At 50.8% G+C, this 15,016-nt stretch overlaps 2 protein-coding genes and 1 non-coding gene across 4 annotated transcripts; 2 read left to right on the forward strand and 1 right to left on the reverse strand.

The window, feature by feature from the left end:
- Positions 1 to 775: 775 nt before the first annotated feature.
- DNAJC30 (DnaJ heat shock protein family (Hsp40) member C30) lies at positions 776 to 3,694 on the reverse strand. The gene has a single exon (XM_077908225.1). The coding sequence runs from the start codon at positions 3,429 to 3,431 to the stop codon at positions 2,751 to 2,753; it is 681 nt and encodes a 226-aa protein (XP_077764351.1). The 5' UTR covers positions 3,432 to 3,694; the 3' UTR covers positions 776 to 2,750.
- BUD23 (BUD23 rRNA methyltransferase and ribosome maturation factor) lies at positions 2,191 to 14,941 on the forward strand. 2 transcript variants are annotated; one of them, XM_077908221.1, is made up of 12 exons: positions 2,191 to 2,283; positions 3,785 to 3,822; positions 5,154 to 5,249; positions 5,338 to 5,420; positions 5,512 to 5,608; positions 8,173 to 8,269; positions 9,322 to 9,372; positions 10,097 to 10,182; positions 10,402 to 10,447; positions 10,610 to 10,677; positions 14,517 to 14,606; positions 14,699 to 14,941. In XM_077908221.1, the coding sequence occupies exons 1-12, from the start codon at positions 2,206 to 2,208 to the stop codon at positions 14,751 to 14,753; spliced, it is 885 nt and encodes a 294-aa protein (XP_077764347.1). In that variant the 5' UTR covers positions 2,191 to 2,205; the 3' UTR covers positions 14,754 to 14,941. The 2 variants fall into 2 exon arrangements, with proteins under 2 accessions (XP_077764347.1, XP_077764346.1); XM_077908220.1 differs by lacking the exon at positions 2,191 to 2,283 and adding an exon at positions 3,526 to 3,686.
- On the forward strand, positions 13,929 to 14,059 carry LOC144319838 (small Cajal body-specific RNA 20). The gene has a single exon (XR_013385547.1).
- Positions 14,942 to 15,016: the final 75 nt, after the last annotated feature.

Here is a 15,016-nt window from a genome sequence, read left to right on the forward strand (position 1 = left end):
ATTAAGGAAGGCAAGGTGCACTGACTGAATAAAATGCCAGAACCTTAGAAGGAAAGGACGAAATCCTACTCAGTGCTGAGATCTGTAAAGGATCATTTCACCCAGGAATAAACAAAGGGCAACAAAGGGCAAAGTTGGCTCAGGAGGAATAAAGTCCTGATCAAGTCCAAAGACAGTATATCACAATTGCCTATACAAGCACACATTTGACTGCTGTCTTATTGTCCATCTCTCCCCATTAGGACTTGTGTGTGCTGCTCACTCAGCCTCATACTGTACTTGCAACCCCATTCTCACCACAATACAGCCCAAGGCAGGCTGGTTTGCTCTTATCCTTCTTGGTCTGAGGTCCAACTTTCAAGGAAGTTTTGGTTTAGTCTGTGATCAAAAGGAGAAAAAGGACTAAAGTTGAACATGTTCGAGCCTTCCTCCACTATCAGGAATTGGGCAGCAGCCCTTAAGAAGTCAGGGGATAATGTCTATGGCCTGGTTCAGCCTCTCCTTCCCAGGGCAGGTGAGAAACAGAGAGGAACAACCTAAGGCAATCTTGGGGGGGTGGGGGATAGTTGGGAAGGGAGAATACCATGGGAACCAGTTTAGGGGTCCTTCAACATCTCCCCTTCCAGAAGGAGCCCAGGTTCTGTTTCAAGGAGAGTAGTGAGTGGGAACTTAAGAGTTCAGCTCTGGACTGAAAAACAAACAAACAAAAAACCTGAGGCAGGCAGGATGGCACTATAAGAATAGCTTGGTTCTAGGCCTAAGAAGAGGCTTACAATTGGATGATTAATAAACTTTATTGACTACCCAGATTAAAGTAGCATGGAATGTTCCAGAAGCTTCACAAAGTCTTCCTACTCCCACAACCTTCTGGAACTTTCTATCTACCTCTATGTTCTGGGGCCCCAGGGAATGTTCTTGCCTTTGATATTCACTGCAAGGAAACAAACTTGAGGCAGCTATATCAAGGAGCCCATGAGAATACCACTATTATATACCAATAGTGCTTTTACAACCAAACCCCGCTAAGAACCCCAATCGTTTTTGATAGAAATTCTCATAGAATCCTGCCCCAAGGACACTGCAGTGCGCCCAGCTGCTTGGTTAAGATTCACGTTTCTGTACCTTTTAGGAGGCTGAACACTTCCTGTTGTTTGTATTTCAAAAAGAACTTGTTTTCCAAATATGAAACATAGTAGCATTAAATGTTCTTTTTAAAAGTACATATGCCCCTCCCCGCAAGTCAAGGCTAGCTGAGCCACCAAGTCCGAATCCAAAGTGGGCTCAAATCTTTACCACTGAATTGTATGGTCACTGAAAGTACTAAGAGTTTGCCCCAGACCTACTAGGCTAGAATTAAATCATTTCCAAGACACGAGGCTGAACTAGCTGTGGCCTTATCCTAATTACAAGGATTTCACAAGAGCAGGAATTCTTATTAATATACCAAAGCACCTCTGGGTTTGTTTAGAACCTATACTTCTGTCCTCACTCTTGTGGTAGATCTCTTGCAAAGGTTTTCCTATTTGTACAGCTTTACACTTAGCCGCAGGGCATAAATGCCTGAGCAGCTAAATCTCACAGCCAACACATACACCATGTGCAAGGACACAGAGTGGAGAGCCTGACGACTACTGCTCCAGCCAAGTAACGACCAACTGCTTAGCTTGACTTAGAAACTGAGAGAGAAAAAAGCTTCAGCCAGTGCTCTGAATAAAGAACCGTTTCCAGCACATTCCTCCAGTCCCTTAGAAGTACCATTTACTCCAAACTCAAGCAGCCAGGTTTCGAGGACTTGCCACATGGGGCTAAACAAAAGGACAGGCCACATTCCCAGTTTGTTGACCTCAAACTCCCAGTTTTTTGCTGCTTCTGGGAGGGGATGGGCTGCACAGTTAAGTGATGGGGCTGGCTAGCAGAGCAGTGACTAGGAGACAGGCCTACTGCCTCAAAGATAAACCTGCTTTACTAACATCATGTTTTAATCACTGAGCCCATTAGGATTATGGATAGTAAAGTGTGACAGACCTCAAGGGAGCAAATGATTTGTTCCTTTGCTGCCATGCCCACAGTAGTTTCTCTGAGGTCATGCATTAGATAAGTACAAGCACAGGAACAGCCCCTTCCTTACGTGGGGTGACCTTGCTTTCCCACTCCCACATGCCACCAGCAGAAGGGGGAGTGGGGTCTGGGGCTGATCACACAAGAATGGCCAGGTTTCCAAAGATCATATTCTTACCCTACACCAGGTCTCACCTGTGGCTGGGGAACTCACAGAAAGACAAGGTTCGTACAACCCCAGAATTTTTCTTTTGGCAGCCAACAATTGGTCACATTGCACGGTTCAAGGTTACACAGGAGCCCCACGGTACAAACGTGGGGCGGGAGCAGACCATTCTTGCTCAGAGCTCTACAATAGAGCCAGAGCAAGTGTTCCAGAAGTTGACAACTTCAGGAAGGCAACCTCTGGAAGCAGGCACCCAAGGGACTCCAGAAAACCCTTCACTCTCGGGATTTCGGGACTCTTCTTCTTGGGGCCTGTTTCTCTGCCACTGAAACGCCTTCTTTTCCGGGCCGTAGGGGAGGGACGTGCAGGTGGATGGCTAAGCCGGGCGGGCGGGGACGAGGAAGGAAGAGCAGTTCCTTCGGACCCCAGCAGAGGTAGACTATGGAAGGCAAGGGGTTCAAGAAGACAGGAAAGGCCATTTTCTTGGGGCCAGCTGGGGGCTGCTCCCCTTTCCTCCCATCTCTGATTAGAAACGAAAGCCCATAATGATGAAGGCCATGAGGAGAAGGAACACGAAAGTCGTGTCTCGGGTCTCGTCCCAGCGGAAGCCCTTCTTGGCCCGCTCCTCCTGCTGCCTGCGCAGGGCCTCTCGCCGGGCCCTCTGGCGCCGCTCGCGCTCCAGCTGCTCCCCGTAGTGCGCTTGGTAAAAGGCGTCGAAGTCGAACATGGTGCGGCTGGCGCCGGTCGCGGCCTGACCGCGGCCGTGGGCTCGAGAGGCAGGTGGCGGGGCGCGCGGCGAGCCGGCGTCGCCGGCGGGCGCCCTGGAGGGCCGGACACCAGGTCCGCGCAGGTCCTCGTCGCTGAGCAAGCCGCGGTCATACTTGCGACGCAGAGTGGCACTGCCCAGCACCACGTAGGCCTGAGAGATGCGCGTGAAGCGCTCGGCAGCTTCGGCGCTCCCCGAGTTGCGATCCGGGTGGTACAGGAAGCTCTGCCGGTAGTAGGCCGCCTTGATTTGCGCTTGCGTGGCCGTGGAGGGGACGCCGAGCAGCTCATAGAGCGCCGTGCGCGAGTATGGTCTGTCGCCCTGGGAATAAGTCCTCACATCTATGCCCAGGCCGGATCCCGGGGTCTGTGGAGCGCTCGGCAGCAGCCACAACCTCCACAGTAACCGCCGCGACCACCTCAGATCGCGCTTGGCTGCCATCTTGAAAGGACCATGCGGGCGGTGCAAGACGAACTGGCCAATGGGAGGCGCGTGTTGGTCGCGGCGCGTTGGCCCTGTAGCCAATCGAGTAAAGCAGGAGGCGGGGAGAGGGGCGGAGCATGCGTGCTAAGAGGCGGGCGTGGGACCGATGGCATAAAAGCCGGGTTCCTGGCTCACCCACCTCAGTCTCCAGGCTGTGGCGTGGAGATGGCGTTCCGCGGCAGGAGGCCGGAACACGGCGGGCCCCCGGAGCTGGTGAGGTTTTGGCTCTGGCTCACCTCTCTCCCCGCCTGTGGTGCGTGCCCCGCGTCTTGATTCCTCCTCTACCGCTGTTCTCTTTTTTTTCCCCGCAGTTTTACGACAAGAATGAAGCCCGGAAATACGTGCGCAAGTAAGGGGAGCCTGCATATTGCCGGGTGTCGCGGGGGGCGGGGGGGGGTAAGGGATTCGGGAACCGACAAGTTGGCTTAACAGCGGGCATTGCTTGGAAAGCACGCGGAATTTGGCGGTGGGGTAAGGAAGGGACGAGGAGGACTGACTGCAGTTCTAAAGTGGGAAGGTCAGCGTCAAGCAAACCTCGAACCCTTTGGGCCTCAGTAAACTTGGAATTAAAATGGGGGTGGATCGTACCTATTTTCCCTAGGTGGTTTTCAAACAAATTTCAAAATAATTTGTTGAAGCTTGTGGTAAAATCGGCAGGGGGCCGTGGATACGTGTAAGGGGTCAGTGGTTTTGCGGGGAAGGAGAGCGTACTCACAGAATGCCGCACGTTATTAAGTTCGCGTGAGAACTGTTGGTGTAGGATTTGCATTTCAGAGGGTAGTTGTGCCACTGTAAAGTCATTTAACAAATGATGGCTAGCACAGGGACTTCAAGCCTTCCCTCTCTGATACACTAGTCTAGATATAACTATTCTCTTTCTTTCCATTCAAATTAGAGTCCAAGACCAAGCTAGCCAGCAGAAATCTCTGGCTCAATTGTCATTATGTCTCCTCTCCATAATAAACTTTTTTTCCAGCTGCAGAGCTCTGCGTGATTTTTTCTCTTGATCTTGGGGTAGATAGGGCTACCCCAAAATAGACCTGTTCTTATTAGATGTAGTCATTTATTGAAATAATACTTAGTTTGAATTATTTAGTATGGAAAAATGTTAATATTTTGTTGAACTTTTTTTTTTTTTTGGTAACGTGTTGAAATATTTAGGGCGTATTAAACTAAGACGTTAAGTAAGGTACGTTATCCAGTGTTATTACAGTTAATTTTACAGGTTTCATTTTAAATACGGTACTAAGAAAGCCCAACGTGGCTTGCATTATATTTCTCACAAACAATACTGGTTTGGGTTTTTGTTGTGCATTGTTGAGTTTTATATGTGAGAGTAACTATGGTGGGGTAGTTCTTCCAGAGAATACGTTAAGTAGTAACTATATCAGAGCCTTACTGAGTTGAAAATCTGCAGTGATTAGTCACTTAGCCAAGTAATTCGTTCCCTTCACATTAGCATCATAACTGGTAGAGTTATAATTTGTGTCCCAAAATAACTGATGTTGTATTACGTGGATTTTTGGGGTCAGTTTTAAACAGTTGGAGTTGAGTATGGTGACTGGGAGAGAGTACCTCAGGATGATTGTTTCTTTTCCTCTTTGCCTTTTTTTTTTAAACTGAGTGATATTTTAGCTCAGAATTTCTCTATTACTTGAATGTTGTTTTCTGCCTTCCCAGCTCACGAATGATTGATGTCCAGACCAAGATGGCTGGGCGAGCATTGGAGCTCCTTTGTCTGCCCGAGGGTCAGCCCTGTTACCTGTTGGATATTGGGTGAGATCCTGGGGCCCGGTTTAAGTAGTCCAGGTGAAGGACTGTCTTTGCTGCTCACACTGTTGAGTTCCTGTTTGATGTTTTCCAGCTGTGGTTCTGGGTTGAGTGGAGATTATCTCTCAGATGAAGGGCACTACTGGGTGGGCATCGACATCAGCCCTGCCATGCTGGGTAAGTATGTCCTACTTGAATGTGGACTTTTCTTCATGAGCAGGGAGCAGCTGTGCATCCTCTCTCCCTGATGTGCTCTTCTCCGATGCAGATGCAGCCTTGGACCGAGACACTGAGGGAGACCTGCTTCTGGGGGACATGGGCCAAGGCATCCCCTTCAAACCAGGCTCCTTTGATGGTTGTATCAGGTGAGAAGAGTTTTTCACTTACTGCTTTCAGTCCTGCAGGTTAGTGCTTCCCAAACTAGCTGTGTAGCAGAGTTACACAGGAAACTAAAAAATAGACACCCCCAGGTTAGAGTAGTGGTCCCAGTTGTCTATTTTTTTGTATTTTTGAAACTACTCCTTTGATCATCTTGGACTTCCAGGTTTAGGTACAGCTGGTATAGATTCTCTTCTCTGGGGGTGGGAGTGGGAGTGGGGGTGGGGGAGGGTGGTCTTCTCAACCTCTAGGAGCCATTTTGTGGGTGCCAGCAGCCATCTTATTGGCCCCAGCAGCCATCATTTTAGCCCCAGCGGCCATCTTGTTGACCCCAGCAGCCATCATTTTAGCCCCAGCGGCCATCTTGTTGGCCTCAGAAGCCATCATTTTAGCCCCAGCGGCCATCTTCTTGGCCTGAGGAGCTATCATCTTAGCCCCAGCAGCCATCTTGTTGGCCCCAGCAGCCATCATTTTAGCTCCCAATGGCCATCTTGTTGGCCCCAGCACCCATCATTTTAGCCCCAGTGGCCATCTTGTTGGCCCTAGCAGCCATCATTTTAGCCCCAGCGGCCATCTTCTTGGCCTGAGGAGCTATCATCTTAGCCCCAGCAGCCATCTTGTTGGCCCCAGCAGCCATCTTGTTGGCCTCAGGAGCCAGCTTGTTGCCTTCTTTTTTAATAGCTCTTCAGTGAGGGGGGAAAAAAAAAAAAAAAACCTCTTCAGTGAAGAATGGTCCAGAATTTAACAGTCTCTTCAGTGGCTTAATCATTTCTGGGTTGTCAGGGTCAAGTTTTGAAGTTTCATGTAGTGCTTTGATAACAGACCTTACAACATTGAAATGACTGTTCAAAACGTGAAGTTGTTTTTTGTCTTCTGTGGTAAAGTTCTGTTAAATGTTTGGTGTAACGTGTTGATGATGGGGTGGAGGTAGGGGATGAAGGAGAAGTCGTATCTTTAATCCTTACCTGGGGGGATACCTCCTCCTGTGATTATGGGTTGAGTAGTGGGGATCTGGATGTGAACAGTAAAAATTTGGAATTGAAAATTTTTTCCTAGGGTAAAGGAGGACTTTAAATTTGGGAACAAGGGCAGCCCCGGTGGCGTGGTGGTTTAGCGCCGCCTGCAGCCCAGGGTGTGATCCTGGAGACCTGGGATTGGATCCCGCATTGGGCTCTCTGTATGGTGCCTGCTTCTCTCTCTGCCTGTGTCTCTGCCTCTCTCTCTGTCTCTATGAATAAATAAATGAATAAATATAATATTATAAATAAATAAATAAATAAATTTGGGAACAAGACTGAGGGGAGAAAACACCTTTCAATGATAGCAATTGCTTTTTAGTAATGATTGGGTGAGCTGCAGAAAGCCAAAGGCCAGTGATATGGTCTGTATATCTTAGGAATAAGTCATCTTTTTTTTTTTTTTTTTTTTTAAGAGATGATATGGCAAGCTGATTATTTTTCTTTTTGTAGCATTTCATATATGTAAGACATGGTACCAGGTGCTGTGGATCTCGTGGAAGTACAACATAGTCCCTGCTTTTAAGACTCCGCATGGTGTATGAGGTGCTCTAAGACACGGTCCACACGACTGAACAGGAATTTGAGTGTGGAGTGTGATGGAGAGTCCTGGGACCCACCAGAGCGGTGAAGAGAAGCCAGAGAGCACAGGGAAACCTGGAGGAGGAGGGACTGGGGCTGGCCCTTGAAAACTGAGGAATTGCGCTAGGCATGGGGGGAGGGTGTCTGAGTGAAGAACAGTGAGAACAGAGCCACAGAAAGTGGCCAGAGAGTGGCACCTGATAGATCCCCGTGGGGGTAGAATGAGAGATTTTTAAGCTCCATGTTGAGAAGTTTGGGCTTTATTGAGTAGTCGGGAAGCTAGGGAGTGAGTGACCAGATCAGAACTGTATTTTGGGTAGATTATTTACAAGAAGAGAACCGAGATTGTGGAAGCAATGGAGGCGGTGGTAGTGTTGCCCCAGGAGAATGGTAGAGAGAAATAAAAACTGGGAGAGGCAGTGGGACAGACCAGTAGGGTTTGTAGTTCCGTGGATATACGTTCACAGGCCTGAGTGGGGGATGTACCTGAGAGGAGTGTATGATAACCGTTTGAGGTTTTTAAATCTGGGAATGGTGAAGACAACGAACAGGTACAGTCGAGTGAACTGATTGCAGAGGAGAACGAATGAATGAAGGTGTTTTATTCTAACAGTTTTCCCTCGGATAGAGGAAGGGAAAGAAGGGGTAGGTGGCAGAGAGGCTTGACATACTGTGTAATTTTAAATTTGAGATGCATGTGTGAAACAAGGTTGAGAAAATACTTGTTTGGACTGGCTGCACAGAAGTTAATGCTGACTTTCCATTCAACCTTCTCTGTCCAATATTGTAGAACGGTGAGCTGAAGTGGATCTGCACATGCCCAGAAAGAGAATTATGGGCAGGAGGGTTTCACCTGAAGCTCAAGGATGTGTGCATGGTGATAGAGTCTCCCAGAGCCTGGGGAGAGTACCACATGTTGGTCCCTCTCCTGACTGGGTCCCTTCTTTTCTCAGCATTTCTGCTATACAGTGGCTCTGTAATGCAAACAAGAAGTCTGACATCCCTGCAAAGCGCCTATACTGCTTTTTTTCTTCGCTTTACTCTGTGCTGGTGAGTATGAGATCTCCTACCTGTTTGGGTTGGCTGTTTATTCCTCCTGTGGATAGTGATGGAGTAGGAAGTATTCCACGGGAAGGCCATTCACGTAGGCCCGCCCGGGGTCGCAGGACCTTGTGGTTATTTCTGTCCAGGTCTAAGCCCTAAAGAGAAATCTCAGCAGTTTGATGCCTCAAATGAAATGCAGAACACGTCAGTGTCAAAATCTGAGACCGATTATAATTCCTATGTCCCAGCTGCACTGAATTTTAATTGTAAGTTGGTTTAGGGGCATGGACACCACAGAGGGAGGACAAAGACATTGTGTGTAGAGCTCACAGTGTGCCCAGAAATCCTCTGACTCCTACTCCTTTCTCCCCGCTACTGCTGATGCTCAGGTGGGGAGCAGGGTGGTTATTTATCACAGAGCCTTTATTAGCTTTATCTGTCTTCATGACTAACGGTCTAGATTTTAGTTGTTTAGTAGGATTAGACAGTAGTTTGAGATTTTAAGTCCTAGGAATGAACGGATCCAGGTATTTCTTGGTATCTCCCCACCTCATCCCTAGTTTTCCTAAGATGGGTTGTTTCTGCAGTTGGCTGGCTGGTCTCATGTGTCATGTGCTTTTCCTCATACACATGCCCTGGAGTTAACCTGAGGTTCTGGTGGCTTCTGTGTTTGCCTTTCTCTCTGCTGAAGTGGTTTTCCCTCCTGTGATTAGCCAGGACCCCACTACATTCAGGACACTGCTCAAGTGTCCCTTCAGAGAGAGGCCTTCCTTGAGCCAAAAGTAAACCCAACAGTCTCTTGAAATTAGCTATTCCTTTGTTCTAATTTATTTTTCTTCTTGGCATTAAATCAATGCTGTAAATTAGCAGCCTTTCATGCTAAAATGTGAACTCTGAAAGTTTGGGGGCTGTCTCTGTTCACGGCTGTGTCCCAAGCCCTATGAACAGTGTCCTATACCTAATGGGGTTTCAGATATCTAGTGAGCAAGGAATAGAGAAGCATTGGGCCCTGAGCCCATGGTATGATTGTAGGAGAGTGAGGTCTCTGTTGGTTGCAGGTTCATGGAGCCCGGGCCGTCCTGCAGCTATACCCGGAGAACTCCGAGCAGGTGAGCCCCTTGGCTACTAGAGTTGCAGGGAAGGGGGGAGTAAACCCAAGACAGGTAAGCTGTCCTGCTCCTCACTCACCTGCCCTTGCGCTGCTGGGAGGTGACAAGACAAGGAACTCGTTGCTGACTGGGGGGAAAAGTAGGGAATGAGCCCCCAGGAGAGGTCCCTGTGGCCCCTGATGGCATGTTTTATGACCTGGTGTCCTAGGCAAGAGTAGCGGTACCTGCGGGGGTAGGGTAGGGCATTTGTTTTCTCCTGACAGACATCTGGTGTTAACAGTTAATAGGTTATTTCTAATATACACAATTAAATAGAAGTTGGGAGAGGATTTGAGAGAACAGCAAAGCTGTCCTGTAGAACGTCATGCCATGGGGATGAGTATAGGTACAGATCCTGAAAGACAAGTGGGGAGCTGTCCCCAGCCCCTAACATGAAACATGAGTTTGCCTCCTGACTGGTGGCCATTCCTGAGATGGGAAGGGGGTAGGTGGAAAGATGGGTCCCTGGGCTAGATAGAAATGGAGACTTGAGGGAATTGCTGATTCCAGCCTACACTTCCTTGTGTGGCTTTCGGGGATTCAGAATGGAGAGCAGTCTTATGAAGACCTTCAGTTCTCCCAGGCAGGATCCATCCTGGGGGTAGACTGGCTCCTGGAAGGGAGTGGAGGAAAAGCTGTGTGCTCCCCCAGCCTCCATGCCTGACTCACACCATTCTCTTCTCAGTTGGAGCTAATTACGATCCAGGCCACCAAGGCTGGCTTCACTGGTGGCGTGGTTGTGGACTTCCCCAATAGCGCCAAGGCAAAGAAGTAAGTGCTGAGGGCTAGTGTGCTGTTGGCATCAAGCAGCGGGGTTGTTGGGGTGACGAGCCAGCCAGAGGGTTGCTAGGCTGGGTCCCCCGGGCCCTCCTATTCTGCACCTGTGTGTGAGAGGGGACGTGCTTGAGGACTTGTGTGTCGTCTGTCGTCCCCCCACCCCACCCCCGTCGGCTTTATGAGCCCAGCCCTCACTCTCCTTTCTGCTTTCAGGTTCTACCTCTGCTTGTTTTCTGGGCCTTCGACCTTTATGCCAAAGGTGAGGGACCCAGAGTCTGCTGGTTTGTATCCTTTGGATTCCCTGCTTGTGGGGCCTCGTACCTGTTGAAAGTGCTCAGGCCTGGGTGGCCTGGCCTCCCAGGGCAGGGCAGACGGGTGGAGGGACCCTGGGGATGATCTAAGAGTCCTCTGGTCTCTGCAGCCCCTGAATGACAGTAACGAGAGTAATGAGGAAGAGGAGGTCCAGGAGTCCGTGTTCACAAGAGAGAGGTAAAGCAGTCCGCAGTCGCTGGGGCCGGCCTTGGGTGTGGGGGTCTTGCTGCTGCCAGGGCTGGCAGACGGGGCGGAAGGAAGATGGCAGCGTTCTGCTTTCACGAGGGCTCTCAGGACCAGGTGTGGCTGTGGCACCAAAGTGGTGACAGAATGGGAGACTTTGGGCCTGTGCCTGCTCCCGCCCGCCCGCTGGGCAGTGGGGGCCCTCCAGCATGTCTGCGGCGCCCTTCTCCCTCAGGCTGCTGCCCCCACTGCGTCCCAGACCCCCTCCCCTCTGGCTCTCCCTCCGCTCCCCTGCATCCTCCTGTCTGCTCTCCCGCCCACTCCCACATGCACTGTACCAGCTCTCCTGTCTTCGCCGGTAGCCAGCCTCGTGCGTAGGCCTCCCTTCTGGGTCAGATCTGGCACCTGTCTTGCCCCACGCACCATTCTCTCACTGCTGCTCTCTGCTCCTGCCACTGGCCCCACTGGTAGCTCTCCTCAGGGCCACACCAGCTTCTGTCCTGCCAAGGCTGTGGCTACTTTTCAGTCTATTTTCTCTGCTATCCTTAACTTAACCTGCCTGCTCTGTAGGCACCAACTGAGACCTCGCTCCCTTGTTGCTTTCCCTGTCCAGCTTCCCCTAAGCCTTCCCTCAACCCCCATCTCAGTTTGGTCCTCGGCTCTCTGGCTGTTCCTTCTTGGAGCACCCTAGGGCCCAGCCTGGACACACACACCACCACCACCCCACCCCCACCACCACCCCCGTCTCTGCTGCCTTAGCCACCAACTCTAGATTCCTTGCTCCGGACTTAGGCCTGTGGCCTCTACCCCACCTCCAATTTCTGAACCGTCCCCTAAGTATCTGCTTTAGGGATACTTTCGCCGGTGTGGACAAAGCCACTCTCTTGCTCTTCACCCCAAGACTCCCTCCGCTCTCTCCCTATTTGTTTCTGTTTCTCTTACCTCCTCTCCAGCCAGGCCTTCACGTCTTGCTACCTTTGACGCAAGTCTGTCCAGGGGGCAGCCCCCTCCTCTCCCTGGGCCCCCACCACCTTTGCCTGGTGTGGACATTGCTGTGCTGGTCTCCCTCTGCTCTTGATCTTTGCCCATTTGAATTTCTCCTACACGGTAGTAAGACAAATCCGTTCTTCCTTTCATTTCTTAAAACGGGTAAATGTATCTTGCCATTTTTCTCTTCCAGTGTCCTTGGTTGAGTTCTCTTTACCCTCTGTTTCCTTCCACCTTTCAATGCTCTGAATCCTATGTATTTGTTTCCTGGGTGGTCAGGGGGTTTCCCCAGCCAGAAGGAGAACTTGGATATCACTGGTATGTCCCCGATGTCAGAGCAAGATCTTGTCAGTGAACAGTGTCCAGCATTCAGTGGCTGGATAATTGATGGTAAGGCAGTGAAGGAGGTTATTTCTTCCTTCTGGTTGATGGGAGTGAAAAGCCTAAAAATTTTTAAGACGTTGAAGAAGAAAAATGGGTAGAGAATGAATTTAGAAGGCCATGGGTGGTGAAGATCATGAGTGTGTTCATGTCCACCACAGACTGAATTCTTCTGACTCCTTATCCCCACCTCCCACCACAGTCGTCTCCCTTAGCTTCCTGGGTCCATTTTGGGGGAGTAGGGGGATTGTGGGGTGGTTTTAGATGCTTTTTGTTCTAAGTGCCCACCACTTGATCCCAGTGAGTGGTACCCTTTCTCCCACCTCCCAGAGGATCTGCCCTCAGTGTAACCTCCTCCATCCACTGTGTATGTAGTCAGTCCCTCTAGCCCTCACACTGGTGTCTCCAGATGACATGCGCTAACTGTAAAGTTAGGTAAGCAACTGTTGTTCATCTCTTGAGGGGGTAAAGCGAGCGCTTGGGCAGTGTGTCGAGCAGAGGGCATGTGTGTGCAGGCTCAGCACAGACTTGTCTCCCCAGTTCTGCAGATCCTCCGCTTGGGGGACGGGGGACAGGAGGCTGTTGTCCATTGGCAGGATAATTGGGGCTTCTCCCGTTCTTGTCCTTTCTATCTTAACTGTTCTCTCTGACTGTGTCTCTGCCTCTCTGAGAACTCAGTCCACCTGTGGCATTTGCAGCTACTGACCACCTTCCCTCTTGACACCTTTGGGTTGGGGCACTCACGGCCTCCACCCACTCCATTATTTGCCGTGATGACTCTCCCCCGTGGTTCGTTCCTTCTGTGGCTCACAGTTGGCCCCCACTTCTGCTTCTGTACACACTGGCTGCTGCTGTGTCCTGTGCTCTCAACCCCGATGTTGGCAGCTGCCTATTTTGCACTTGATTTCTCAGACCCCTGCTCTCTGGTTGTAGGCACTCTTCCGTTTGATTCATGTACCCTGCCTGTCCATGCCGAAGGGTATAAGTCCTGTTGTCAGTCCTTTGCCAAGAGACAGCAGTGACTGCTCCTTGCTTACTGAGGAGAAAACATATTCACTCCTTACCCGTGTTCATATCTTCATGAACTAGCCTAGCCAAGTGAGATTCTCAGAATTTTTTTTTTAGAGTAGGGGGCAGAAGAGCAGAGGGAGAGAGAATCTCAAGCAGACTTTACATTAAGTGCAGAGCACAAAGTGGGGCTTAACGTTAGGACCCTAAGATTATGATCTGAGCCAAAGTGAAGGGTCAGGTGCTCAACTGAGTGAGCCACCCAGGCACCCCCAAGATTTTTTTTTTTTAATTCTGACTTTTGTTACTAGGTCAGAACAGAGGAGAAATAGCAGCAAGCAGGGTCCGTGTTGTAGTCCATGTTGCAGTCTGGCCTGCATTGGCCCTGAGCTAAGGAGGGAACGTGTGCTTCTTGCCATTGGTATCCCACCGGGACTCCTCCCCTTCTCATCCCACACACGGGACTCTTCTGCTCCTGACCTGCTCTGTCCTTTCGGTGCCACACCCCATGTGGCACTCTGGTCCCGGTACTGCCCCTATCTCTGCCTGCAGGAATAGCCACTTGTCTCAGCAGCTCTCTTGTTTCTCCCAGACTGCTCTTCCTTTCTGAGTCACTCCCTCAGCAGCTGCCGGGCACTTGCTTTGCCTAGTGTCGCTGGTGCCTGCCGAGGCCCAGGCATGGGCTCTTCAAGGGCAGGCCTGGTTCATACCCACTGTAGGACATCTATGGGTCGTGTACTCAGGTGCTCAGGAAATGGTTAACTCAAATGACCAGCAGCCCCCTGTGGCAAGAATTAGGCTGGAAGCTGTTTGATCCCAGCTGGCAGGTGGGGATATGGTTTGGGGGCAGAGGCTCGCCCCATATTCAGGGCCTCTCTCTCGTGGGGCTTTATGAGGGGTCCCTTTTCTTCTCAGCCAGGGCTGGAGGCCAAGATCGGCCCTTGAGGGTCATTGTCAGGGCTGCCATGAGCTGGCAGCCGTTACCCTGCCTCAGACATTTGTTGCCAGGAGCCTCTGCTTGGCGTCTGCCAGCCTTGCCAGCTCCATAGCCAGGCGAGACGAGGGTCTGAAGTGGTGGCACTGGGCACAGGACCTCAGCTCTCCTTGGATGGTGGCAGGCTTTCGTGGTTCCCTCCCTGCCCGTCCCACAGGCAGTACCTAACAAGCAAACCGACCTGAGCCAGGTAGTCCTCTACACGGAGATGCCTGGGAGGGAGTTCGGGCCTCTCCCATCCTCTTCTCCTCCCCCTCTCCTCCCGAACAGCAGCTCTGGCCTGAGGGGATGTCACTGGGGAGGAGAGTGTCTCTTGAGAGTGGGGACCTCTGTTGCAGAAGGGGCATTGAGGCCACCCGACACGGGGAAGATCACCAGTTTTGCCCCGCATGGATTAGCCTGGGTGCCAGCCAGGCCGCTCCACCCATCTGCTCAGAGCTGTCTAACCCCCCTCCCCCCACAGGATCCCATACAGGATCGCATGCCGCGGGGTAGTAAGGAAGAGCCGTGAGTGGGTGCTGGAGAAGAAGGAACGCCGGAGGCGGCAGGGCAAGTGAGTGTTGTGGCCAGGCTGGGCTGCTGAGGGAGGAGGGTGTCCTGGGGGTTCTTTGTTTATTCTGAGACTTTGTTGTTTCCTTGCCACAGGGAAGTCAGACCTGACACCCAGTACACCGGCCGCAAGCGCAAGCCCCGCTTCTAGGTGGTTTGCTTAGGCTGCACGCGGTTATTACAGGCAAGAAGTTTTCTCTGTTGAAGTGCCTACATCCGTCAGCTGACAAAAATATTGTTTTAGAAAAGTTTTCATGTTCTAACAGTTTCTCTTCACTTAACAAAAGTTTTAATAGCATCTTATTTTGTTCTAAAAGCAATAAACCACTTCCTGTGGAATTGCGGTTCTGGCATTTTCCAGCTCTGTGATCCTAAACACATTTCTTGAGTTTCTACTGGGGGGCGGAGGTGGGG

This window comes from Canis aureus, chromosome 8 (genome assembly GCF_053574225.1).
Source record: "Canis aureus isolate CA01 chromosome 8, VMU_Caureus_v.1.0, whole genome shotgun sequence".
Lineage (NCBI taxonomy): Eukaryota > Metazoa > Chordata > Mammalia > Carnivora > Canidae > Canis > Canis aureus.